The 27,586-nt window shown below is 51.1% G+C and overlaps 1 protein-coding gene across 1 annotated transcript; it reads left to right on the forward strand.

Moving 5' to 3' along the window:
• Window positions 1–223: 223 nt before the first annotated feature.
• Window positions 224–27,586, forward strand: LOC140660430 (heparan sulfate glucosamine 3-O-sulfotransferase 3B1-like). Its single transcript, XM_072881310.1, has 2 exons — window positions 224–862; window positions 26,964–27,586. Exons 1-2 carry the CDS (start codon window positions 411–413, stop codon window positions 27,580–27,582), a joined length of 1,071 nt encoding a protein of 356 aa, XP_072737411.1. The 5' UTR covers window positions 224–410; the 3' UTR covers window positions 27,583–27,586.

Below are 27,586 nucleotides of genomic sequence, written 5' to 3' on the forward strand. Positions count from 1 at the left end.
AGGGCGACGGAGCCGCTGGCCCGCCGGTGCGAGCCCCCGCGCGCCCGCTGCCGTCTCATCAGCCAATGAGCGCTTCTCCTCCCCTCCTCCGCCCTGCCCCCGCGAGCTAACCGCTCTTCTGATTGGCTGCTCCGCCCGGCTCATTATGCGGCACAGCGCGGCTGTGATAGGTCGAAGGCGCTGTCCGTCGCCTGGCCCCGCTGCCCGCCCGCCCCCGCCGCCGCTGCTGCCTTTGCCTGCGCTGCCGGCGGCGGGAGAGCGGCGCTGGGGCGGGCGGCGGGCGGGCGGCGCAGCGCCGCGCACTCGGTTATGGGGCCGTGCTGAGGCTCCGGGGTGCCCATGCGGCGCCGGGCAGAGCCGAGCCGAGCCGGGCGAGCTCCAGCCATGCATCCCGGCGCGCCCGCGGGCACATGGGGCAGCGCTTGAACCGCTGCCTCGATGTCCCCGTCGCGTTGCCGCCGCTGAGGCGGAGGCTCCTGCTGCTCTTCATCATGCTCTTCCTCTGGCTCTATATGTTTTACTCCTGCGCCGGCTCCTGCGCCGGGCTGGCGACCCGCGGCTCCCCCGCACCGCCCCGCGCCGCCCCGCCGCTTCCCCAGCTGCTGCCGCCGGCTCCGGGGGAGCCGGGCGAGGAGAGCAGCCTGGAGGAGCAACGGGCAGCGCCCGACGCCGCCAGCCCCATCTCCAGCTTCTTCAACGGCTCCGGCACCAAGCGGCTGCCGCAGGCCATCATCATCGGCGTGAAGAAGGGGGGGACGCGGGCGCTGCTGGAGTTCCTGCGGGTGCACCCCGACGTCCGCGCCGTCGGCGCCGAGCCCCACTTCTTCGACCGCAACTACGAGCGGGGACTCGCCTGGTACAGGTAGCCGCCTCTCCGCCTGCGCCGCGGGGCTCCGGGGGGTGAGGGGGGTCCCCCGTCCTGCCCGGCCCGGCGCGGGCTGCGCCCCGGCGCGGAGCTGCGCGGCAGCCGGTGCTCGCCGCCCCGGAGCGGGGCCGTGCGGTGCGGGGGCTACGCCCGCCCCGGGCTCTGGAGCAGGTCGGGGGAGCGCCCGGGGCGACGTGTGGATGTGCCGCTAAATGCAGCCCCCGAAAAGAACCCGAACCCTGCGTGGAACTTGCTTCCCCCGTTAGTCCAAGCGGCGGCTGGCTGTTTGCAGGCTCTGTGCTAGCCAAACCGTATTTAATCTTTAAATAAAGGTTAAATATTGATTAATTTTTTTTTGAACACTCTTATTTCGTTGTGCTTCCAGGGCTTTTGCTGGAGCGTATGTTTTTCCTTCGGCTCGGGGTGTTGCTGAGGGATGGCTGGCGTGTCTGCAGGACCCCGGGGTGGGGGTCGCGGCGGTGCCGGGCGGTGCTCCCAGCGCAGGCAGGTTTTGGGGGGCTTTGAGCCGCTCTGGGAGCGCAGCGGCAGCCCGGGACTGGCGGGCGGCAGCTCCGCCTTGGAGATAAAACTTCCTCGATCGCTTCATACGCTCTTTCTCCGTTAACTTTCTCCTACCACTATAATCAGCTTTATAGCTGATAAATTGCTCTGGCTTGCAATTTCTAGCCCGGCGCGGGGGATAGGAGAGTGGTGTGGCATGCGATGGTGTAACGCGTGCTTTGGGGACGGGATGGAACTTTTCGGCTGGGGGAAAATTCTAAATTACGGGATTGCATCCTGCAAGGGGGGATGTATAAGTACTGTAGCGAGGAGCAGCCCTGTGCGGGATGTCCGTGTGCGGTGGGCTCGGAGGAGGCGGTGGGTGCGGAGGAAAGGTCCGGAGCTCCTCAGCCCGGCTGGGACACCGACCGCCGGGCCGAACCGCCTTGAAGTTTCTTTTCACCCTTTTAGGCTTGAAGTTCCTTTATCAAGAATATTTTGAATATATCTTTCTGCTGAGTGTTTACAGGAACACTGAAGGAGCAGAGATGGAAACTTTGAAGCTAGACGGGAGCTGTGAAGTTCTGAATTTTAACCTCTTTGTAGTCTTGAAACTCCCACCCCGCAAGTCCGATTAGGTTTATGTCTCTCGTTTTTAATGTTGCCGTCCCTCAGCAGTTAGTGAAATGAATGCAGGATAAGATCTGGCGAGAGGGAAGTCGTTTTTGAAAGCACTTTCGTTTTACAAAATTCTAGAATTTTGGTGGAGGATGCAGCGTGTCATCCCATAGCGACCAAGATAAAATCTTTATAAATTCAGTTGGCTTTAAAAAAATATTAATCTCGCATTTTGAAAGGAGAACTTGCATATAACAGAGCAGAATACCTGTCAGGATTTATTAGCAAAATGGTGTTGTACGTGTTGAACTCTGTTTTTAATTAGGCACCTAAATTAGACCATAAAATGGTTGATTAATCTTTTACAAGTAAGAGGTGGAAGGGGAGAAGGAGAGAATAATGCTTATGATTACATTAATCTGTTATCCCAGATGCAGTGGGCGAAAGTCAATATTTAAAGTATACACATTATTTTTAAATTTGGAGAAGCTGGCATCAAAGTTGTATGTAACTTCTTAAAGTTTCACCTTATCAGCTGCTTAATTTTAAGCAGCATGGGCCCTATCCCTGCAAACGCACGGCTATGTTATTAAAAAGTATCTTTGCAAAAGGGGTGTTTTAACTGAAATACAACAGATCTTCAGGTCTGAACAGTGACTCTCCCAAGCAGCGAGCGTAAGTGATGCTGAAGGTCTTGAAATCACTCGGGTATGATTCACCCTGAGGGTCGGAGCGTGTTTGTCTGTCTGTGGGACTGGGACCCAGATCGACTGTGAGGGGAGAGAATAAATAATGCAAAATATATGGGGGGAGGATGTCTTTGCTCAAATCAACAGACAAGTTGTTTGGTAATTGTGCATTATTTCTAACTTCAATTTGAATTAGATGCAGAAGTTTGTTCCTATAAATTTCAGCGTTAGAAATCAGATACTGTATAGCTCAAAACTCCCACTGACTGCAGTGAATTTTGGCTTCTCAGCACTCCCCAAGAGCATATTTCTCCAAGCCCTAATGAGGCTTTTATTTATTATCTTAAAGTCAATAAGGAGATGCGTTTGTATTTTCTTGTTAATGGCCCAATAAAATCAGATTAAAAATGCTATAAAATACCCGCTGTGCCAGCCGTCGTGCAGTGAGCTGGGCAAGCCTTGTCTCTGTTTTTCAGACGCTTTTGCACAAATTGACTGAACTTTGGAACTGGGGGAGTTACTTGTGTCCTCAGCACCCTGTGCTTGCAGTTTAAATCCAATTGCCTGGCTTTGAAAAGATGAAGATGCAATTTTTGACCTACGTCTCATTGAAAGTATATTTTATTCGACTGGTTTCTGGCTAAATTTGGTCCTATGTTTTAGGAGTTTTTGTTTGTTTGTTTAAGTTGTTGCTGCCGTATAATAAAGTGTTCCAAAGTAACATTTTTTCAGATTTCTGAGAGGCAGAAAGCATCACAAATTTGCTTATTTAGCTTGATGAAGCCTTAAATTTTACGCGATTAATCATATTTATGTTAACTACTGATCTCTGTCTAAAGTTTTCATCTATAGAAAATAACTTGAAGGAGAGAATACAAACTATTTTTCTTGCTCTCTTTTCTGTCAAATGAAATGAAATCTGTTTTTTTTTCCCTTTGTGTGGAAGGCAAAACAGCATCAAATGGTGCTGACCGCTGTTCCTAAAAAGCAGAGGGAAAAAATAAATTGATTTTTCGATAGTGAGGTAGCTAGAAATCTAATGGAAATAACTTCTGTACGCATTGTGGGGTTTTCCCCCTGGTAATGAATACAGCATGTTAACTGCTTCAAGTGAAAATATGTACCATGACAGAGGAGAAACGGGATCCAGCCCCTATTGCAAACTAATTTTAAGTAGCGCCTGGAATTTTTGGATAATAAAGAAGTTTCCTCTTCGCAGCAGTAAGGAGTTGAGCTCCGGAGCCTGTGCGCGCATGTGTCTGTGTGCCCAGACGAACAGCCTGCCTGGCAGCCCGTTGGGAAGTTGTTTTTTTCTTATGGGTTTACTATATGGGTTGCGGGGGAAAAAGTGTTTCTTGCAAGCCTAGAAAATCAGTTGGTGATTTTTTTTTTAATTTCCTTTCTTATTTCACACAACAATGATGCATTTTTAAATATACTAGGGACTTGAAAGCCTTTTGTCCTATAATTAATGTAAGGTAAGAAAAAAAGATCATGTCATTAGTGTTATGTGGTTTTTGGTTTTTTCTTTTTTTTTAATCATTTTAGGCACAGTGGGCTGTAGTACCCAGTCCCTCCTGGCATAGGCTGAGCATTCCCAGCCCCACTCAACATCACTGATTTATATTACGAGTCTGTAGCCCTCTGCTAGGAAACCTTGTGCCATGGCTACGTCGGCTGTAATCTCGGTAGCAGTGCTAGCCCGAGCTCCTCCACTTCTAGCAGTGTGGAGGGGAGACCTCTTTTTCTTTTTCCTTTTTTTGTTGGGGGGGGGGGGAATTCTTAAAACGCTGAGGCTTTATCTTCCCGCTGTTGCCAAGCTGCCTTAATTCATTCTCCATGCTGAGACTATGGGTGGTTTGGGTTAGCAGGATCATGCCCAGTCTTCTGGTGGTGTGCAATAAACAGCTTCAAATGTGCATTTCTTAGACTCCCCAATCACCTAAATAAACATTGGGGACCTTAATGTGTGAAGTGCTGCTTCGCAGCGATTCCTGAATTGGGAGAAACTTCCTCTTTTTTTTTTTTTAATTTTATTTATTTTTTCCCAGGAGCTTCTTTTTTTGCCTCAAGGAGCATGTGGGGGTGCGAGCAGCGCAGTGCCGATGCTTGCAATGAGCCACACTGGGAGCAGGGGAAGGATAACGCAATGATGGTTAAAAGTTCAGGGGTGAAAGCCTTGCTGAAGCAAGGGCAGATCTTGAGCAAGGCAGGATTTTGCCGCTGCATTTGGCCGTTCTCTCTAAATGCTGACTTTACAGTGGTAGCGAGGGTTTAATACCTGCTGCTTAATTGCCACCGTGCTTCGCAGCCTCCTGAGCCAGGGCATGGATCCAGCAGCGCGGAGGTGTCGGCGCAGACACAACTGGGTGCTTGCAAAACTGAACGTGTTGTTTCCACCGAGTGTCGCAAGGTTCGTTGGCCTCGGGAGGTTTGGAAATGATCTTGATTCTCCCAACTGAACTTTGGGTGCAAATGACTGTATCTGAGCAAAGATCGATTCCTCCAGCACATTCCTGTGAGCTGCGTTCGGTTGGAGCGAGCGTATCCTAAAGGACAGTCGTGTTCTCTGGGGTGGCTTTGCCAAGCAGCTTTCTCATTGAGATTTTTGTAAAAAAAAAAAATAAAATCAGCTATTGACCTTGCATTGTGTTGCACTTAAGTGAGTGGGGACTTTTAATGGTCCACTCGACACACGCACAGGGTTCAGTGTCCCTTTGGCCCTTCCAGCAGCTCCCCATGATGTTGCCTTAGCCACTGTGCAAAGTTCAGAGGAAAATGGCCCCAAAAAAGAAGGACTGGGCTGCTATAATCAGTCAGCAAGGCCCTTGTGTTTGCATGGGATCATTCCTTTAGATCTGAGGAGGGTTGAGTTGTTCAAACAGATGGCAAAGATTATTCGTGTTGCTGGGGTTTCAGTGTGCTGCTCCGTTTCAAGCATGTTGCCCGATATGACGCACGTGACAAGTTCTTCCCAGCACGACGCTGGGGGGGGACGACATTGTCTGCCGTGATCGGGTTTCATGGCCTCACCTGTTGAGCTGCTGAACTTTTCAAAGTTGACCATGCATTGGGGGTGACTTATTTGGATGGTGGATCTGCCTGGCTAATCGCGTTAGCGCAGCACCGCGTGGCGTGCCGGGGAACATTGTGCTCCTTCTTGGCATGAAAATGATGGGAATGAAAACCCATGGGCTCGACTCTGGGTTTGGGATTTTTTTTTTTTTTTTTCTTTTCAAGTGGGCCATGGCAAATGTCTGTAACGCACACCAAGCTTTGGATACCTCGAGGCGCTTCCAGTGAAGGCTTTGTTTTTGAAAGCATCCAGCAAGCCCCGGATGCGGTGGCTATAAAACCTCTACCCAAACCACCGATCTTTTGAGCTGTATTTCCGACCTGGCCTGATCTTGGACTTGTCTTACCATCAGGCCTCACTTGCTAAACTGCTCTGTCTGCTTGAGCCCGGATATGGTGCTATTAATCCATCCCAAGTAGGAAGAAGTCTAATTCAGCATGAGCATTCGTGTCTTCTGCTGGTGTGGCCATGGGTGATCAGTGGGTTCAGGGGATAATGAATTGGCCAGGGCCATGCGGGACAGTTAACATATGGGCTCAAAGAACAACAAATAGCAGGGCACGTTATTTCAGCAGTGTAATTAGGGGGTCAGGGGCTATCGGCTGCTACCTGTTGTCACCATGTGGTATGTGAGGAGGGGATGGAGGAGAGGCCGCTCCTTTGGTTTGTGAAATGACTAAGTGCTGTGCTGGGTCCTGACTTGCTGCTGATGACTGTACTGAGGCTTGCCCATGCCATTGCAATTTCAGGTCTTTCAGTAGCTCCCTGTGTGTTTCTTAATTAGCTCACGAGAAACACTGTGTGCTTTTTAAAGGAGCTCAGCCCAGTGGCCATCATCAGCGGCAGCCAGAAGGCAACTGAATAAATGGACCTTATCTTGACTTTCTTAATGGAAATGAGGGTTCCGATGATGAAACTCATTGATTATCAGCAGGCTTAGAGGGAAGGTGGGGTTAACTCAGGGCAGGGGTTTACTGGTGGTGTAGCGTTGCCATTAGGGAGTTGCTCCTGGACTGGAGGTGGTTGCAAGGTGCCCACAAACAGGTCTGGAAGGGCATCGCATCATGCCGTGGGTCAGGCGAGGGAAGGAAGCCGAGATCGGGAGCACAGTCCCTCTGTCTTGAGCATCTTTCTTTCTGGTTGGTGGGGACCAGGCAGACGTGATGTGCAGTAGACCTTCGTTCATCCATAAAAGTGATGGGAAGGAGATAACCTCTCCTGGTGTCACGTTGGCTTCAAGCGTTGCCCATGGTGGTTTTCCTCTTTGTAATAGCTCTGAAGACAGAGGAGGAAAATGGGCTCGGTGCTGGTGATTTTGCATGTGGAATCCTCGTACTGTGAGGGGTGAGGGCTGTCAAGGGGTGAGGAGGGACATGTGGGAAGCTGTGAGCTGGCTACCTTGGCTGCTGACCTGCAAGACCTTGCATCCCAGCTCTGCGACCACATGTGCTCCTATCTCAGGAGTCATTCAGAGCATGTCAGATACCTGGGTGGTTGGGGGTTTAGATGATGCTGGTGGGAATGTTAGCAGAAAATAGGTATAGAAGTGCTGCTGGCAGAAGACCTCACACTGACTTCAAGTAAATGAATAATTCACTTTTTTTCATTTCTGCTGTTGAAATAAGTGAGCATGGCAGTGCCCTGTCACATAGTGGGTAGCAGGGGAGAAGAGAACTTTATTTAAAGAAAAATAATGCCATGTTCTGCTAAATGCTTTACATCTGCTTTAACCTCCTCAGAAACACCCTGGAACTAGCATGATATAAAATCTATTTTGATTTCTCTCCCTACAGAAAAGGGATGGAGAAAGAACATCTCTACTGAGGAATGCTGTGACTTAGCACTGTCTTCAAGGGAGTCATGGCACTTTATGGCAGCAGAGGATCTGACCCAGAATTTAGTTTGCAGCTGGTCTTGGATGCTGGGCCACATGTAGGTAACCCTGCTCTTGATGTGCCTTTCTACAGTGGCGTCCGAGGGGCTCAGCTCTGCTAACCCTCGCTGGAGGGAGATGTCTTCCCTCGTAAGGACAGCCCCTTGCCTTCTTGTCATTCTTGTGCTGCTAAAATTCGTAAGACCAGAGCTGTAATCTGGCCAGTCTGCTTGGCTAGTACTGCCGGGGACTTCTGCAAGTCCACCAAAGTGGCTAGTTTATAATAAAAGCGAGCAGTTGTAACCTCTCCCTTGAATTGGCACAGCCTTTCCCCTCTGGTGCGTGTTCCTGGCAGCGCAGCAGGCAGCTCTTCCAGAAGAAAGTGAGAATTGTGCATGGGCTTTTATTTTATATGCCGATGTATAATATTATAGGTGGATGTATATATTTTTATACATCCCTTGCCGAATGTGAATGCAAGGCCAAATCCTTTGTTGCCACAACCACAGTCCAGCAGTACCGAGAGCGCAGCTGGAGTGAAAACACCAATTCTCTTTAAAAAAAATGTACTTTTCACGTGGCAAGTTGGCTCTGGTGAGGAGATGAGTCTTCAGCGGCATGCTGGTGGCCAGGATTGGACCAGGTCCCCAGACTTCACCATGTTTAATGCAGTCCGAAGCCCTGTCTGGGGGAGCGCTCCAGGATCAGGCCCTCGGCATGTGTCTGTGTGACTGTGAGTACAGAAAATGTTTCCCCAGAAGCCAAAATCCATTACAATGATTAACTTCGATAAAGCAGCTAGACAAGCTTTACATTAAAGCCCCGAGCTTGCAGCTTGTCTCAAGTAGCAAATGCAAACTTGTCTTAAAACTTGAAAGTCTACCAAGTACAGGCGAGCGGCGCGTGGAGACATAGGAAATCTTTAGAAAACTGCTGAGTTGGTGATTAAATGCGGGAAGAGCAGAATGCACTGGCGTTACAGGGAGGTTAAATTGCATTAGTATTTCTGATTTGGAGCAGGGTCTGTCGGGCTGCAGCGGGCGGCTGAGCCCCGGCAATGCTGCGGCTCGGTGCAGAGATCTTCCCGTCACTAGGGGGAGGACAAAACCCCAGCGTTTTATTAATGAAGTGCTTTGCTGCTTCATTGAGCTATTAAATATTTGTTTAAAAACTGGCAAGGCCTGCAGCTTTGGCATGCCTTCGGTTTGTTTTTTTTAAAGGTGTATTAGACTTGGAATGGAAGCAGGAGGTGCTGGAGTAAAGAGCAGGTGTGTCCCAGCCCTTCAGTCCCAGCAGTGGCTGTACATGGTCTGCAGCTGGTTCATGTGCGGGGCTGGGAATACGGCTGCTAAATGTGAATTGCAGAGGGACCCCGTGGCTTTGCTCTGCCCCATGTCTCTGCGTGTCAGGGCAAAGACGATGCCCGATGCCGAGATGCCATGCCTCTCTGCTCCGAACCCCCTGCACCCACTCCTGGTGCCACGTTTAGTGAATTGTGCTGGATCAGAGCCGGTCCCTGTGAGCACTGGGGCTGTCCCCATCTTCTGCAGATGGGCTGCGTGGGGGAAGCTCCCGAAGGTCTCGCCCGGGAACAGCAGGGCGGTGGGCTTCGTGGGTGTCTGTAAACATCCCCAAGCATCTGCCCTGGCTTTACCATGGCTGGACTGCACAAACTGGACTGCCCAAGAGCCAAACAGCCTGAGCAGTGCCCCTTCTCAAGGAAGGGCTTAGCAAAGTCTGTCTCCTTCCCTTTTCCCCAGCACTGAACTTGTTGCAACGTAACACATAGCTCATAGGTTTTGGTTGGTTTTTTTTTCTTTTTAATTTCCCTCTTGAGCTGGTCTGGTAGCTAATGAGCCTTGGGCTGTCTGCATGGCATTTTGAAAAGCAGAGGGAATAGCTAATAGGGGGTGTTGAGCAGCGCACGAAGCCTTGGGAGAAGATAGCAGCCTTGCCAAAGCAGAAGTGGAATAGCCGGTTAGGGTTCCGACCTGGGTTTGCTGCAAGCTGAGAGGGGCTGGGAGCTGCTGTCTGCTCCGAAGCCTCTTAATTACAGGCTGGCGCAGCCTGGACAGCCGGACGCGCGGGAGGAGCTGCCTGCCCCGCACGCGGGGAGCGTCCCGGTGTCTCGGCACACACCGACGCCTTGGCCGGCTGCCCTGGCTGCACCGTGGCTGCTGGCTCCCCCCAGAGACGATTTCAAGGTCACACTGCTAAATGCAGTGTAATAATTAATTAAGCTATATATAAACAGCAAGCTTATATGGTCCTAAAGCAGATTAAGAGCCCGGGAGTTTCCTCTTGCCCGCCTTCCTCCCCACAGTCTTCTCCTTCCTCGGTTCCTCCGCAGGTGAGCCCTGTGATTGTCGCATGCTCAGCCATCCCAGCAAGGCTTACCAGTTGGGTTAAGCAGCTGCACGGCTGGGTCTGGGCCCAAAAATTATAGGAACAGAGCCACACCTGCTCTGGGGGACTCCCAGGCTCACCCAGTTCCCCCATCAAACCCAGTCCTCTTCCAGCTGGTGCTGGAGGAAAGGACACGTGCAGCAGCTCTGCCCTCCCGGTGGGGATCGCTTCACTCTGTATCGGTGCCTGATGCTGGGAATAGCCTAGTACTGGGAGTAGCTACTGGGGTTTGCCTTCAGCAACAGGTGTTTCAAGACTCCTGTTGCTTCAAGGCTCAGTATAGCAATAGCTGAGCTGCGTCTTTTTTTTAACCCCACTTTGGTGTGGGGTTAAAACCTCCACAGGAAGCACGCTTGTGTGGGGTTTGCAGCATGGGGGTAGAAGAATAAGCTGGGCTGGGTTTCCTGGGACAGCTACAGCAACTTAAAGTTTATAATGAGGCTTGAAACTAGAGCCAAGCAAATACTTACCTTGCGACTCCTGCGGACTTGAGATTTATATGGTATCAGAACTGATGCTTATTTTTTTTACTCTTGCACCTATCCAAAACTGGTCAAAACTCACTCTCTGCAAACCCCAAAAGTAAAAAAAATTAGAGATTAGATTTAGTTTAAACTCCAGGTTACTTTTAATGTAGCTGTGGAAACACCCCAGGAAAATTAAAAGTTATGTCTGTTAATGAAGTGGAGGTGACGTGCGCTGTCAGGTGTCGAGGTACTTGGAGAAGGGCAGAGCAATTATAGTGCTGCCAGATCAGTCTGGGTTTTGCAGTCGGGGCACGTGCATGCCACAAACCCATCGGTAAAGTCTGATCCTTGGCTTTGCACAGCGAACTCCTTGGAAAACCAAACAGACCCACGCCGGCTCTGGGAGGAGTGGGGGAGTGTGTCTGCACTGCTTGCGCTTGCTGCGGGGCCTCTTCTTCTGCTTCCCAGGGCACCTCCTTGTTCATGTCCAGTTGACCGAGGGCCACCAGTGGGGACCAGGGCTGGTGGGAAGAGGTGCCCGGGGCTGACAGGCTCCGTGCGAGAGGTTGTGTTGGGTAACTTGGGTTGTCCGTCTCCAGCTCCCCGGCTCTCTGAGGCAGAGCTGGCTTGTCTCAATTTCCAAGTGCCAGGCTGTATCTACATCCAGGAGATGGAGGCAGAGAGAAAAGGCTTTGTGAGGGCTCACAATGGAGTCCCGAATCAGTTCAGTCCTGATCAGAGGGGGCCGGGCTGTCTCTTTGGGAACCCAAGGGTGTAGAGATCAAAGGTGCGGGTGAGTCAATTACAATTCACATTTGGTTCATCCATATGTTTGGGTATTTGAAAGGCTTCAATGGTAACCCATTTTATATCTCTTATGCCCATTGATTTGTTAATCTGACACTTGGTTTCATCTGAATAACAATAGCTCTCATTCAGACTCCTCAGTGTTCAGGGAAAAGTCATTTCACTTGGGTTGTGCTCCAAGGCCTTAGCAGACCGGCCCACTGTGCTCTTTATGTAGAAGGGCTTGAAGGACTACAGGATAATTCAGCCCTGTCGCCAGCTCTGGAAGGGAGTTGGCTCTCGATGGAAAGAGGGTGGGATGCTGAAGGTTGGTGCTGGGTTATGGCATGTGTGGTTTTGCTCCATGAGGTCTTTTCTGGTTGCCACTGTAGCCATGGACCTGCCATTGCAGCCTGCGGGGTGTGTAAGGTGGGCAGGGTTACGAAGAAAGTCAACCCAAGTAGTCAGAAGTGGAAAGCAAGCATGGAGAGCCCTCTTAAATACAGCCTGAGCGAGTGTGCTGGACTAGATCAAATCATTGGTATGGTGATGTGAAGTCTTTAATTACGTGAATACCTTTTTAATTAGAAGCAGTGCTTTGCATCTGTTGTACTTGCAGCAGAGCATCTCCACCAGCTGAGCCTGCTCTTTAAAGAGCTCTTGACTGTATTTCGTTGACTGTTTATGACCACGTCATGATCCCACGTAATGACTGCGGCAGGAGGGGAGTCTGCAGACAGACCTGCTCCTTCATGTTTCCCTAATTGGTGCCTGTCTCCCTCCTTTGCTGGGAGTTTCACTCCTTCCCAAGGCTGGTTTGGTTCCTTCTGCTCTACCCTGAGTCCTGCAGCATCACTGGGGACCCACCTTGGGATGCAGTGGCACCACGAACCTGTAGCTTGATTGCCTCAATGGGCACGCTACTTTTTTGTCCCAGAACTTAATTTTCTTTTCTGTCCTTGATGTTTAGTGTGGGAGGTAAAAAGGATGGGGAGAGACTGGAGAGGGTCATACTGGCCTCATTGGAGGTGTTAGGGAAAAAATCCTGTGCTGGACAAATGTGTCTCACTCACTGCCTTGGTCTGTTTACCATGGAGCAATCTTAATTTCCAGTGCTATTCCTTTATGACTGTAAATCACAAATCCATTAACAAATGAGTTGAGGTGACAATCCCATTTGTGTTAAAATGCATTTAGGGATCAGTACTGAGAGGATCACTGATGTATTAATTTGCCTGGCCTTTTGTTCCAGCGGGTGGCAAATATAGCTCATCCCAACAAGGGGACATGCTGACTGGGCCAGTGTCCACATTGCCACCAGCTCGGGTTGTGGTCGGTGCCACCCCTCCCTTGCTGGAAAGGAAGCAGGAGACCTTTGGACATGAATTGGGTGGCTCAGCTTGGAATAAAGTCTAAACCAATTTTAAATTTTTGACCCACTCGATGGGATGCCTAGGGTAATGAGGAGCCAGCTGGTGAGTACGGGACGTGCTTGCTTCGTTGGGCACCTTCCCATGTAGCTGGTCCTCCTCTGATGAGTTCGTTCTTTATTGCCACTATTGGCCACTGGGGAGGTGACCTGTCCTCTGATGGTCAGAAGGGGCATCCCCTTATCTTTAAGACAGCCGAGGAGGAACCTCAGTGCTGCACAGTTAGGTGGCTGGTTTGGGTGTTGCTGAAGAGGCAGGTGCAGTCATGCAGCTGGGGTTTGGCAGCAGCTCGCTGGCATCACTTGGCCTGTGTTAGAATGTGCATGCATTATCAAAAAGGGCAGAAAAAAATTTGTAACTTTCTTTTTTCCATAGTGAAAATGGAAAGCTGGCAGCTTTCTGAGCTGTTGTTTCGAATGCCTCTGCTGTTCAGGTGATGCTGGATGCCCATAGGATCCCTTTAGGTGCAGAAGGTGGATTCCTGGAGATCCTACATGGCTTTGTTGAAGACCTGTAGATGTGTATCTGCCTCAAGGCTTGTTTCAAGCCTGCCCTGGCCCTGCCACCCTGAGAGCTCCCTTCCCACGTGCTGCAGAGGAGCTAGCAGGCTCTGGCTCAGCCATCATGTGGAAGATGCTTCAAGGGCTCTCAGTGCTCGGAGGAAAGCGCTGCTGGGTGAATAAAGCAGTTTCCCTGCTCCCCTCCCTGTTTGCTATGCCCATGGTGAGGGAGGGGAGCAGGAGCAGAGCTGTCACGCGGCTGCCGCTGGCACCAGTCCCTTTTGGGGCTCTTAACCCAGCACGGTGGTTTAAGCTCCCCTTTGGCATGTCTTACCCCAAGGGCAGACGAATCACTGGGGATGCTTCCCCCCCGCATCGGTTATGAACTGAGGGGTGCGAGCTGGGGCGTCACTCAGGGCAGAAAGGGGCTCCGGGGCTTATCGGGAGGCTTTTTCCTCTAATCGCGGCTGTAAAGCCCCAGCGCAGGAAGGCTGGGCTTGATTAGGAGAAACGTGTGTCAAGGTGGCAAGCAAAGCCCTCCCTGTGCAAACGCTGGGCTGCTTGCGTGGGTGTTTAACAAAGGGCAGTGTTATCAGCGTGACTCGTTACCTGCCTGTGCAGGCACACAGATTAGGGCATTAATTTCTGTGTTGGGGGAAAACACAAAAGACCTCTCAGTGGGGCTGTGATTTATGAATGTGGCAATAGGGCAACGTGGTCCTGCCCGTATGTTGCTGGGTTAGTTTTGTTTGGTGGCTATTGACTTGTGCAATGTTGAGTTTGGGGTTGGCTCTTCGGTTTGTGGGTTGTTTGGGTTTTTTTGTTTGTTGGTTTTTTTTTTTTCCCCCTTCTAGCAAAATTGGAGCAGGTGAAATGCAGTGGCTTGGCAGTGCCCTAGGGGCGAGGCACAACGTGGGAAAGGATGCTGAAGTTCATCTCCTTGTAGTCCTGTCCTGGGTGAAAATTTGTTAGGTGTTTCTGAGTGTTCAGCCTTGGTGTACCAGTATTGGCCGCCCGCATCCAGCTGCGTTCGGTGGTTAGAGAGAGGCTGCTGCAGTGGTCACTGGTGCATGCTTATTTAGCTAGAAAGTTGATTTATAAGTAATGTGCCATAAAAATCCATATCCATATAAACCTAATGGACTGCCACCCTAGAATGGACCCAACCAGGAGTTGGGGCTTCTCTTGAACCAACCCCTTTTCTGGGAAACTTCTTCCTATTGCAGCATGGCTACAGACGCCGCCGTGGTGCGTAGCTGCCATACAGACGTCTAGGGCGTACATGAAGTGACCATCTCCCCCTGCGTTAGATGCACAAGATGTGCCCTTTGGGTCCAAACCGAGATGTACCCTGCTTGCTGGACTCCCTACCACCAGCATACGGCATGACGGGTCCCAGGGGAAGGGCCTTGAAGGGCAGGTACCGTAGGGATGAGGCTGATGGGATACCCTCCATGGGCTACCTGAATTAGGAATACCTCCTGATGTCCTAGCTGGGGGCAGGAGCCCTGGGGTGGTCTGGTGTGACCAGTTGTGTGTAACAGGGTGTCCCGTGCTGGGTGCAGGGTCCAGCCCCGCAGCGCATCCCTTCGGGGGAGCCGGGAGGATGCTCTGCTTCATGTGCAGTGACGGGTGGTTCAGCTCTTGGATGAGTCATGATGCTACTTGGTTTGGGCATCTAATTCTTGAAACACCTGGTGCTTCTGGGACACCAGCTGAAAGCCTGCAAGCTGTACGCAGTCTATAGTGCTGGCTCTACGCACCTCAACGCCTGCCTCTACCTCCTCCAAGTCCCAGATGCCCACGTCCATGGGGTTTAACTTGATGGAGATTGCTCCCTTTGCTGCAAGTAAGCATTTTCCCAAGAACTGTAAGCAGGAAAGACGTCTAAAAGACCAGTGAGTAGCAGTGCCTGTGGGGTTTTAACATCTTTTAGAGGATTAGTGCTGTCGCTACAAATTAAGAGAGCAAATTGGTGGGTGTGGGTGCAGTTTGGGGCTACAGACTCTGTGCTGGGCTGGTGGGTGTGTTGCTGATGGCTGAACACCGCTGGCACCGGCTGATCCTCCTGCCGCGTTGGTTCTGGCTAAGCCTCCGTGGCAGGGAAGGGGCGAGGGGGAAGAGCCTCAGGAAGAGGCTGCAGTGCGAGCAGCGGGCACTGGTGCTGCTTGGACGTGGCCGAGCTGCTGCTGCATGGCAAAAGGGCTGATGGCAGGTGGTGGGCTTTGTGGTAGGACTTATGGGAGCAGCCTGGTTGTTCTGCTGGAGCTGAAGCCAAACCCCCGAGATCGGGGTCTCTGGGGTTGGCTGAACCCAAGTGACAGCCATGTTGGCCCCATATCCTGTGCCCCAGGGGACACTTTTGTCACCTGCAGGTACCACAGCTGTTTTTTGGATCTTCCACCAGCTGTGACTTCTTATCTGCTTTTAAACCTCTTCCAAGCTGGGTTTCCTTTGCTTATGCCTACTCTGAGCTAGCAAAAGCCTTGCAACAGCCACGTTTGGGGTTTTGCCTTTTTTATTTCTTTCCACCGTTCAGCTGGTAAATCCGGACCTTGACTTTCTTGCTTTGCCTTTTTTTTGGATGGGGACATTACTTCTGTGCTTGCAGCTGCTGAGCCAGTCCAAGCTCAGCAGATACTAATTCCAGCTTCCCACAAAGGGCAGGATCAGTGCTACCCAAATAAAGCTGTGTTCAAGGAGTAACATCTCTGGTACAAGGATGTGTTAAACCAGCAGTCTCTGCAAGAAGCTCCAAGAGCAGAGCTTCATCTTGCAATGAATCCGTAAGTGGGTCTATCAAATGTTTGCGTAGCAGGAGCTTAGCACACATAACGTTAACTCACGGCTATAAATTTTTGAGGGAAGAGAAATGGCTGGTTCTTCTGGTTGTGATAGAGTAAGAGGCAGAGGCAGTCCAGATAATTTATTTTTTGCCAGGAGTGAGTTGTGAGCATTGAAATCTCTGCAGATGCCTAAAATTCTTCCTCTTTCCTCCCTTTCAGGCTGTTGTCTGTTTAATTTATAGAGAAAAATGTTTCTACCGCTTTGCAATAAACTCTTGGGCACTGTGAAAGTAATCTTAGCTTGTTCCAGACATGCACCAATGTAGCTGCTGACTTACATCCACGCCAGGGTGAGCAGAGCTGAGCTACCTGCTTCTGGTGGAGGTGGTGAGGACTAATACTGGTGGCCTTCAGGTGCCAGAAGAGAGGGAAAGAGATTACACTAGTGCAACTGCAGGGATAAATTCCAGTTAAACACTCCAGTGGGGAGTACTAAGAGGCGACACGGCACAGAAGTAAAATACCCAGCTTGGTGGAGACAGTTGGCCCTGCGATCTGCAGGAAAAAGTCTTTAGTCCCAGTTTGCCAGTTAGCTCAGTCATGTTTCCTGCTGGGTTTACAGGTTTTTTTCCCCCCTTAAATTGTGAGTTTCACAGAACTGCCCCCTCCCTGCTCTTCTTTTAAACAAAAATAGTCCTTTTTTCCTTTTTTGGGGGGAAATGGAGACGGATTAGAGTAATCTCACATGACTTGACCAGTGGGCAGTGAAGTCCGGTGACGCTGGGCGGTATTCTAAAGAACTCACCCATAAACAGCAATTAGCTTTTAATCGCGGCGCTGCTCCTGGCCCCCCGCGCCCGCAGGAACAGCAACGTGTGCTCTTTGTCGGCCGGAGCAGCACCGGGGGACCCGCAGCAATGAAAGGGAACCGGGGGTGACCGAGAGGAATAAGATGCTCATTTCAGCCCCACCCCCTTACTGCACTCAAAAGCTCTTATTTTCAGAGCAAAGCGCTATTGAAGCATCAGGACAAAGGAGACCAAATCCTTCTGGGGGAGGGGAGGTGCTGGCAATTGCATCTTTTGTTGCTTTTACTTATTTACTTGCCTATGGCCTCCCCCATCCCACCCCTCCAAGAAATCCACATAGATGCTCGCTAGATGATAATGCAATCACTTTCTTGGGACCTTGCTAATAGGATTATAATTATTACTGGAGATGAACTGGAGTGAATAGAATATTTACCACTTCATCTTAAATTATTGTAAATCCCTCCAAAGCAGCCCTTTGATATGTAAAGCGCTGCCTCTTTCCCCCCAGTGAAGATAATTATTTAGTGGAAGTTCAGAGCTTTTAAGTATGATGGGGACAGAAAGAGGCTTCGGTGTTTACATAAAGAGGAGAGCCTATATAATGAACTGGTAGAGTTGATGAATATCTTGCCTGGCAAAGGAGGAGGGAAAGTTCTTGCTGAGCAGTTGTAACATGTTGTTGGGGGAAGAGGGAAGGAAATAATTGGAAACTTGGCCCTTCCTAGTCGAAAGACAACCCCACATCTCTGCAGCCCATGTTCAGTTGGTGCATGAGTCCGCCTGGTGACAGGGGCAACGTTTTGGGTTTGTTCTGTAGGGCTGGAGGAACTTCTGTTTGAGGAATGACGAAGTAGACTGGGAGACCTCAGCCTGGCAAAGAGATGTCTTGAGGGAAGATACGGTACTCTACAAAGTCAGAGCTAGGCTGGAGATTGAGGGAGGGATGGATTGGTGTCATGGTGCAAGGACTGGGGCTATGGCTTGAGGCCAGGAGCTGGTGCACAACGGGCAGAGCAAGGACCCAGGGTGGGCTGTGCACGTGGAGGGTCTGCGTGGGTTCAGGAGCAACCTGGACAAGGGGTTGGAAGAGAGATCGATTGAGGGTTATTAGGTAGGCAAACTGCATCAGGCCCAGGAAAGTCCCTGAGCTGAATTTGGGTGGAGGCTGGGAGAGCGGTGGGGGACAGGGCATGCTGCTTGCCCTGTTCTTGCTCTGCCCTGGTCTTCCTATGACCAGGGTTGGAGATCCCTGGGCCACAGGGGCTTTGGCCTGAAGGAGAGGGCCGCACCCTGCGGGCGCATCCATGTGAGCATCCGCAAGCAGGATACATTTCTCCCAAGCTTTCAGGTTGGTCCCATCCCCTTGAGACCTTCCTCCCAAAGGCTGCCAGCATGGAGCATCAGCTCTAGGGTGGGAAGGGGGGATTGCTCCAGCCAGCCACCTCCAAGACCAACTTCGTGCCTTTGCATCCATTGCCAAGGACGGGCGTGTCCCAGGAGTGACAGCCGTGTCACCCATCGGCCTCAAAGGAGTCTTTGTCGCTCTTTGGCCTCTTTAGTATGCTCTCCGGTGAAAGCACAAACCCCGTCCCCATGCAGACAAGACTCGTGTCAGCATCAAGTGTTTCTGCTGCTGTAAGTTATTCCTCCCCTTTAGGCTGCAGCTATACAGTGCACCATATATGGCACTTAGTTATACAAGGCAGCAGCCCCGTGAGGGATAACATGTCATTATCTTCGTTATGAGTCTGTGCTTCTAATTAAACCACTTAAACTCGTGAGGTGGGGGAGGCGTTTGGGAGGGAGGTGGGTTTTGGCTGGCGCAGGGCAGGAGGCAGCCTTTGTGGCAGAGGCTGATTCTGTTCATTGCACCGATGGCTGTTCCTGGAGGCACAGACCCTCCAGGTTTTGTGCATGGATCAGGCCCTGCTTTGTCCAGGTCGGGTGCTCGGATGCTGCTGCAAACCGTCTGCTCTGTGGCTGTGGCCGGGCAAAGCGCCCTGTGTCCCTCTCCTGCAGCATAGGGAGGGTCAAACCTCCGTGGTGGCTCCTAGATCTGATCTGAATGCAGTGACTTTGGGGGAGGTGGATAGCCTTTTATTAAAAAAAAAACCAAAAAAAACCCCAAAAAACAAACAAAAAAACAAACAAAAAAAACCCCCAACCCCTCGTGATTGCAGCAGCGCATTGTCCCCTCCTCGAGGCACTGCTTGCTTTGATTTGCCGGGGCTGTTCGGCACGACTCGGCTCTGCCTGCACAGAGTGGGGACCAAAGGACCATCTGCCGACGCCCCACGTCTCCCCGCTCTCCCCAGCCTTTGATGGGATTTTTTTATCCGCATCAAAGGAACTTAGATCAGACTCCATGGCCGGGCCAGAGCCTGTTCCTGTGGGGTATGTGGTGATGCCACCCGTGGCTACCGGCTCTTTGGCCCCATCGAAGCCCTGAAGCAGCTTCATGACGGGGAGCCTTTGCACACTGTTACCCTCCTCTCCTTCCTTCAATCCCCAAACTCCCAACAGGTGAAGGGCACCTGGCAGATTTGGGGGCAGGGAGCAAGGAGAGTTAAGAAAAAACATTACTTTCAGGCCCACATTTTCTTTTCCCCCCTTTCCCTCCTCCTTTACCTACCCCTTCCTCACCCCCAAAGTTCATTAATTCCCATCATCTGGTTTGTGTAAACGTCGTGGCGAGTGTTTGACGGAGCTGGATAGGGTTACACCCGTTTCAAAAAGGCCGAGGCTGGTTCCCAGCCGTTCCCTTTTATTGTTGTATAATTTGCCAACCCAAACAACGGGCTCCCGCTCGAGACAAAGGCACACATGTTGCCCTTACTACTGGTCATAAAAAGAGGAGAGGCTGCTTGCTACTGTACAGGTCCTTGGTGCAACGGCAGCCCGAGCTGGGAGAAATTTTGGTAAGAAAAATGTGATGTACCAAGCAATAAACCAGCAAGTGCTCCCACCCCCAAAGAGGAATTTGCTATTCCCTCTTCTCTCTCTGTTTCTTCCTCCTCCTTCATCTTCCTCCTTCCCCCATCCGGAGCTCCTGCCACCAGAAAGCAGAGTCAAAGCCAAGTGGGTAATTCTGAAGCCAGCTGACCTTGATGCTGGTGGCAGGCTCTGTGATGTAATTAAAACGCTCTATTACTTTAACAGTCTTGCCCTGAGCTTGTCAAGTTCTTGCTTTTAAGGAGTATTTCTGGGATTTGATTTTGTGATCAGTCCCATGGAGAGGAGGGCCAGGTAGGGTCGGGATGGGTCCAGTGTGGTGGCCTTGGGAGCTGAGCTGGTGATGCTGTGATGCTCTGGGTTTTTGCTTCCCAGAGCATTGCAGAGCTCTTGCTCACTGTCACATGCCAGTTTTGGGCTACAGGTGTGTGGTTTCAATCCAGTCCTTGGCTGCTCTGATCACCACTGTACATTTTTTCCTGCTTTCTGACAGCAACATGCTGCCTCGGAGGCTGGGAGCAACTGGCTATCGCCTTGGCAGAGCAGGTGGGCTGGAAGGCAAAGCTGCCAGCAATGGAGATGCAGCCTCCATCCTTTCCTGGGTATCTAGAGCTCTTTTTCAAGATACTAGATTTCGCTCACTTGGCCTAAATTTATTTATTGAGGTGGGGGAGGAGAGGAAGAGAAGCAGGGGGATTTAGAATGAGAATTAGCTGTGCAGGGCTGTGCAGTAAAGCCCTCCTCAAAAGTGTGTTTGATTTAAGGCAGCAGACAGACAGACTGTGGTTTGGAACAAGCCCTTTGGCTGTGGTGGGATCCTAACCGGAGCAAAGCTGAGCGGGACCATGCTGGGATGGGGACAGGGGACCAAACCACCCCTGGGGATGGGGACAGGACAGGAGAGGATGCAGCAGGCTGGAGAGCATCAACGTGGGAGGGGACGAGGCTTCAACCTGCCTCGTCTTCTGCACTTGTTTCCTTTAAAGCTTTCCTGAGCTGGTACCAGCAGGCTTGTTTGCTTTCCAACCTGCAAATTAGAAATGCAGCAAAAGTCATAACAAATTCATCATGTGTACCAAATTGTACCACGTTCTGGGTCGTGCTGCCTGGGCTTGTTGTCACCTTGGGTTTTCAAACCCCGTCATGACTCTGGAGGCTAAAAATCTCTCTCCTCTCAGGATGGGAGAAGAGCTTTTGTGTCTACCTTCTGCACTGTGTGCAATTTGTGTCTACCTACCTTCTCACCATAAGCTTTCAATCTAATCTATGTGGTTTCTTAGACACCCTTTTGGGAGGATTTGGATGCGCTTTCCTGAGAAACAGTCAAGTTGCCAAAATTTGGTTTTCTGGGAAGAAATCACTTTTTGTCTTCTTGAAACGCCAGTCAGGAATTTGGGTAGAAACTGGCTAGAAATAGGTTGGATGCTCTGCATGTGCACCGCCGGGCTGCAAAGCAAATGGTTCTGGATTACAGGCCTGAACTCGGCGTGAATGTGGCTGATGTCCAAAATAGTTTGACTTGCTTTTTCTCCCCTTTCCCCTATTTTCCTTGCTTCTAGGGAACAGCTGTGGGGGGGAAAGTCTAGAAATTCTGCACCAAAGGCAGTTCTTGCTGTATCGCAGGGACTGCTGTGAGCACTCCCCAGTCTGCATCTTGTAGCTGCATCCAGATGCTATGGCATTTTATCCTGACTGTAACAACACTTCTCTTGCTTTTACAATACCCTATACCCAGCTGTCCATCTCCTCTAGGGGAGTTTTGTCATCCTTGCAAAGGGAAACTGAGGCAGTTCAGAGGATTGAGCAAGGGGGGGTGGTCTGGAGTGGAGGGGTTTGAGATGGGAGGGTGCCGTCGCTGCAGCACGAGGCACCCCGATTTTAACACTTACCAGTGGGACTTCAGCTCTTGAGCGTGCTGGAGCGGGGGGAGCATCTCCGAAAGTGATGCTGGTTGGCACCTGGAATGCCAGCATATATCCGGCAGGAATATATCCAGCATGAAACCCTCCCCAGGAAAGAAAGCTCATCATCCGCTCGGCTCTGGGACTCCTGTTCGGCAGCAGGAGCACCTGAGCGTGCCGGGTCTCGGCTGGGCAGCCTGACGGTGACCTCCGCGCGGGCAGACGGCCGGGGGCGGTTGTCTCTGCAGCCCCCTGGGCTGAGCCCCGCCGCAGGGCTTCGGGCTCTGGCAGACCCTGGAGGGGTTTATCCCAGCGGGTGTTTGCGAATGGCAGGAGGTGCATGGGGGGACCGACAGACGTCCGCGGGGATAAAATCAGTAATGACTGCTGTGCTCTGCCCTGCACGCCGCTCTGTCCTACCTGTGGCACATAACGCAGCAACAGGTTGCAGAGGTCCCCTTGACCCCCCCGGCCCGCGGCCCCTTGCCGTTCCTCCTTGAGAAGTGGCAGCAGATTAGCCCGGAGCACCTCTGCGCAGACAAAAGCTGCCACAAAGGGCATTAGGCTTCAGGATTGGATTACCGTGTGGCCACCTGTCATCCCCACTTTGTAAATTTATCTTGCTCTGGGTCCGGTTTTCATATTGGAGAAGTTTGCACTTAAAAAAAATATATATAATTCCCCCCCCTCCGAGCCTCTCCAAGCAGGAGCCTGGCGGAGTTCGTTTTAGCATCTCTTCGTATTCCAGGCTTCATAGCTGTGTGGGGCTGGGGATTAGGGGTGTTTGAATAAAGAGAGCCTTTATTACATTAGTCTAAGTGGTTAATAGGTAAAGTAGGCCAATCCATCTTTAGACTAAGCCTATCACTTCGCCTACGAAGGGTGCAGGCTTCACTGAGGAAATATTCATTAAAGGAAAAGCTTTTCCTCTGCCCCTCTTGACATGTTAATAGCTCAGGGTTAGGGGCTCTGCTCTCTGCCTGTGGAAAATTCATAGCTGTGCTCACACAGCAACTCCCTCCTCTCGCTGGGACCCCCGACGCTGCCGGCAGCTCTGCCGAAGTCAGCAGAGTGGTGCTGAGCCGCGCCAGCGCTTTGCCGGCTGGGCTCGGCAGGAAGTAAGGGATGCCAGGAGTCTGCTGACGCTCCTCATCCCTGCTTTCCTCTTCCATGCTCAGAAAGTGGGTGCCTCGTCCCTTCCCAAGATGGGGTGTAGGGAGAGGGGTCAAATGACGGGTGAAGGCAGTGCTTCAATGCTGGGACTCTCTGCTGTGGGGTGTTCTCAAGGCCAAAAGCATTCATGGGCTTGAAAGGATTAGACAGTTCATAGTCACGATGAAATGGGATGATTTGGATGCAGATGCTGGCTCCAGAGGTCTTTGAACTCCAGGTTGCCAGAAGGCAGGAGGATAACAAGGCAGGAGGGACTGCTTGCCAAGCTTTTCATACTACCTTTATTTTCCACTACAGTATCCGCTACAGCCCTCAGTGGTGTCTCCATCCATCCCTGTCCCGACTGGTGCAGCAGCTTTTGTCTGAGGGCTCGGCTGAGCTCCCCGTTTCCCACAGCCTGATTCCCTTTGCCATCTCCCTTTCCTCTCCCATACGGACAACGGTGGTAGCTGCACCTCTGCCATTCCTATCTTGCACCAAACAGCGCTGGCAGAAGCTGCCCATGTCTCTAACGTGCCTGTGAAGCTTCCATGGAAATGGAGGACTCCACAGCTGTAATGAGCTGCCCCAGGGCTGAACTGTGCCCGCACCATTGAGCTGAATGTGGGTTTCTGCTGTTACTTTCTCCCAAAGGGGTTGCATCCTGCCAGGGCACAGAGGCTACAGCTCTTCTGACCATTACAGCTCCTCTTTCCCCTCCTTCTGCAACGGCTGTCGTTTAGTGCAGCCCTTGCTGTCTTGGAGCCCCAGGAGCAGATGCGTTCAGAGCTGGAGCCTGGTCCTACTTCCACCAACACGTACATCTGGCGTGTTGTGTTGGAGCTGCAGTGCTAAACGTGGGCCAAGTTGCCCTTCTCCACTTGTGGTTTGAATGGGAAGAAATGCTTCTTGGTGACTTTTCCAGCAGTGTGAGTTCAGACCAGCCAACTTACCAGTTCCTCCTGTCCCTGAGGCTCTGTTGTCTCTGGCTGCCAGCATGACAATTGATGCCTCTGTGGGAGATTATGGAAACCATGGGAAAGCTCCTCGCAATGGACAGACTCATGCAATAAAACTTTGCTTTCCTGGATGTGATGCTGTCAGAGGTTCAAACCACATCCATGGGCCACAATATTTGGCTCCACTTGCTGCTGCCTAGCTTTTATGCAGACACTTTTCAAACAAGGCAGCGTCTGAGACAATCTCGAGGATCTTAGTTTTGGGCTATGACCGGCACCTGTCTGGGTACAATGAAGGAAGAGGATGCTGGAGCTAGGGCTGAAGGCTGGTTTTGGTGGATTCAGTTCTTGTTCTTGGGTGGAAGGCTCCATTTCTGTCTCTGCTCATTTTAGCCTGTGCTGACCAAGCCAGACAGCAGTAGCAGTGTCAATGATGTGCCTTGTCTTGCTTCTCTTGCTGTGATGGGTCACTAGCGAGATGTTCTGCAAATGCCAAGAATTCAGGTCCTCTCCAAAAATAACAATTTTAAGGGGTCTAGACCTGCACAGAACTGAGTGCTCTCAGCTCTATTGGAAACAAGACCTGTTGGATGTCCTCAGCCACAAATCAAGACTGTGGGTTCAGGTGCTGACTGGTCTGCAAAGGGACTGACACTGGGCCAGTGGATGCCTCTCAGACAAAGAGTTGCTCCTTGCTGTCATCCACATCTGCGGTGCGCTCCTCTGTGTTTGTTGAAACACTAATTAAGAGCCTGTGTTTTCCAAGCAGATCAACTGACTCAGCACCTCCACCCCCAGCAATTTCCTCCTGTTTCATGGCCCAGCCCTACCCAATGTCCCTCTTGTGCAAGGAGGAAAAAATAAGCCTTGCATCATTCCCAGGAGACTGATAAATACTGACTGTAGTACTCCTGGAGGAGAAGTTGGTCTCAAGGTGCAGGGCCCTGTACAGCAAGCAATCTGATGGACCTGACCTGAAGCCAAAGGGCTTCAGTGCAGCGCAGCCATCCTGAGTGTGTCTTGGGAAGCAGTCTCCTCTCCAGGCAGGTCCCAGGCCATTAAGGGCTTCATGGATTGAAACCAACCTCTTAAATCAAGCTGGAAAGCAGTCGGTGGCCAGTGCAGGATGTAGAACTTGGATTTAATGTGGCCATAAAAAGAGACACCACTTAATGAGTAGACTGTCAAAATCCACATCAGCCCACGATAGATTTAAGAGTTGCTCTCTGAGCGTTATTGACTGGCTGTGCTCTGCAACGGCGTTACAGGTTTGTGGAGTTGGCCAGAAAGGCGAAGGATTAGTCAGAGTTTTATTTTGGTTACTATTTTTTGGCACGTGCTGGCTCCTGACTTCCAGAAGCTCTCACGTCCCAGGTATCTGGTAGACCAGTGTGATTTTTATCTGCATGTGAAACTCCACTTGCGTGGCCTTGAAATTGCAGCCTTAGGGTTTGCTAGCACCCTTGGGCATGGCTGGAGGTTTCCACAAGCTGATATCCCCTTCCTCCACAGTCCGGCTTGTCCATCGCCACCTCTCCCAGTGACCTGTGCAGATCTGGTGTGGGGACCATCTCCCACCATGGGTCTACGGAGAAGGGGCTTTATGGGCAGCACCCGAGCACACCTCACCTGCGGTGCAGAGGCGTAGTCATTGGGTGCCCCTTGCCAGTAAACACATTGCATAAAGTTAATGCCAGAAGCTGATGAAGTAAAATACCAGGTACAATGTAAGCTAAATAGCAGTTGCATAAAATAGCTACTGACCAACTTTAATAGGCATGTGATGATTTTTGATTCAATCACACCTCTCATTCCTGGTTTTCCTATTATTTGGCCTCAGAACAGATGAGCCAATTTTTTTTCTTTGGCTTCTTAATTGGGGCAACCATTGGCTTTAGCACAAATTATCAGCGTCTTTATGAATTGCAAGAGCCCACGGTGATCTTTGCTGTAGAAGCATAAAAGTGGTAAGGGAGGAGATGGCCATTGGGGAACAAATAGCCTCTGTGTGCAGTGTCGTACATCTGAGGGAAACACTGTTTGAGGCTTGCAGATCACACACTGGCTGGTTATTTCTCTGTGCTGGGTGGACGCTTTGAAAACTTAATCAAGTTTTATAGCTTTAATTTTGTGGCAGACTCCCCTCTTTCCTTTTTTTTAACTGTCTCGCAACCCAGAGCAAATGAGTCCCATTGGGTTATAAAGGGAAAGAATTGGCAAATGGTCTGAAATATTTAGGCTTGCCTAGTGAATGATAGGAAAAAATTACTCATCCTGCTTTGTGCTGCTTCCATCATTTCTGCAAGCTCTCTAGTTTTCCTTGCATGGTTAATTAGAAATAGTCAGGGAATAAGGTGGAATTGCTGAAGGATTTAGGTTTCAAGGGTGTTTTGTGAGGGTACGTCCTACCCATGAGCTGAGGTTGCATTCTCCATGGTGGTATCCTGTATCCTGACCTGCTGTAGCCTGCGTGGCAGTGGAGGGGAGAGGTTGTCCTCGCTGGGTGCTGGACTGGGATGTGCTGAAGATGCCACCAGCAGCTCTTGATGCTCCTTCTAGTGCGTGTTAGGGAACAAGTCTGCACAGTGATAGGGAATAGTAAAGCAATGGGTGAAGCTGGGTGCAAGAGGACCCCTGCAGTTGGGTGAGGTCCTGCTGTTGACAAGCTGGGGACAAATTGCACCCTCTTGCCTGAATTGGGAAAAGTGTTGTGTTCGGGATGCTAAGGGAAAGCAAGGTGGATGTGCTCCGGTGAGCTCCTGCTTTTCTGCTACACTGTTCCTCTCGTTCCCCTGGGGAAAACGAGCTCTGGGCTGGGGCTGAGGGCACTGTGGCGTTGACCTGAGCCAAGAAAGCCGCCTGGTGCAGCTCAGGACTCATCGTGACCGGTCGGGAGCCAGTGTGGTACATATAGCCACACTCCAGGTGCAGAGTGCAGCCCAGCTAATCCACTCATGGATAACTGGGAGATTACTCAGATGGATTTCTAATACAGTGGCCTTTAATAATAATCCCCTCTTAATCCCTAAATCAATGGAAAATGGATTTATCTGTATAAGCTAGATGACCTGTGTAGGCATTTTAGGGAGAAAAATTCTTGTGTATCTATGTGTGAATATATATATGCATACGCATATTTTTGTTCCTCTTACCTGCCATTCTGACCCATGTCTGTGTGTTTTGCTGGCAGAGACCTCATGCCCAGGACCCTGGAGGGGCAGATCACCATGGAGAAGACCCCCAGCTACTTCGTCACCAAGGAGGCCCCAGCCCGCATCTCCTCCATGTCCAAGGGCACAAAGCTCATCGTGGTGGTGCGGGACCCCGTGACCAGAGCCATCTCGGACTACACCCAGACGCTCTCCAAGAAGCCCGATATCCCCACCTTTGAGAGCCTGACCTTCAAAAACAGGACTACGGGCCTGATCGACACCTCGTGGAGCGCCATCCAGATTGGCATCTATGCCAAGCACCTGGAGAACTGGCTCCTCTACTTCCCCATCGGGCAGATCCTCTTCGTCAGCGGGGAGAGGCTGATCAGTGACCCCGCAGGGGAGCTGGGCAGGGTCCAGGACTTTCTGGGCCTCAAGAGGATCATCACCGACAAACACTTCTACTTCAACAAAACCAAGGGGTTCCCGTGCCTGAAGAAGGCGGAAGGCAGCAGCAAACCCCACTGCCTGGGGAAGACGAAAGGCAGGACCCACCCTGACATAGACCAGGAGGTGGTGCAGAGACTGCGGGACTTCTACCGGCCCTTCAACATGAAGTTCTACCAGATGACGGGGCAGGACTTCGGCTGGGACTGAGGCT

This window comes from Ciconia boyciana, chromosome 16, assembly GCF_034638445.1.
Source record: "Ciconia boyciana chromosome 16, ASM3463844v1, whole genome shotgun sequence".
In the NCBI taxonomy this organism is placed as follows: Eukaryota; Metazoa; Chordata; class Aves; order Ciconiiformes; family Ciconiidae; genus Ciconia; species Ciconia boyciana.

Bases quoted from the DNA above. Each gene is read 5' to 3' on its own strand.
- LOC140660430 (XM_072881310.1), top strand. From the start codon at position 411: ATGGGGCAGCGCTTGAACCGCTGCCTCGATGTCCCCGTCGCGTTGCCG. The intron at 863-26,963 runs GTAGCCGCCTCT...TTTTGCTGGCAG, and splicing joins CGGGGACTCGCCTGGTACAG to AGACCTCATGCCCAGGACCC.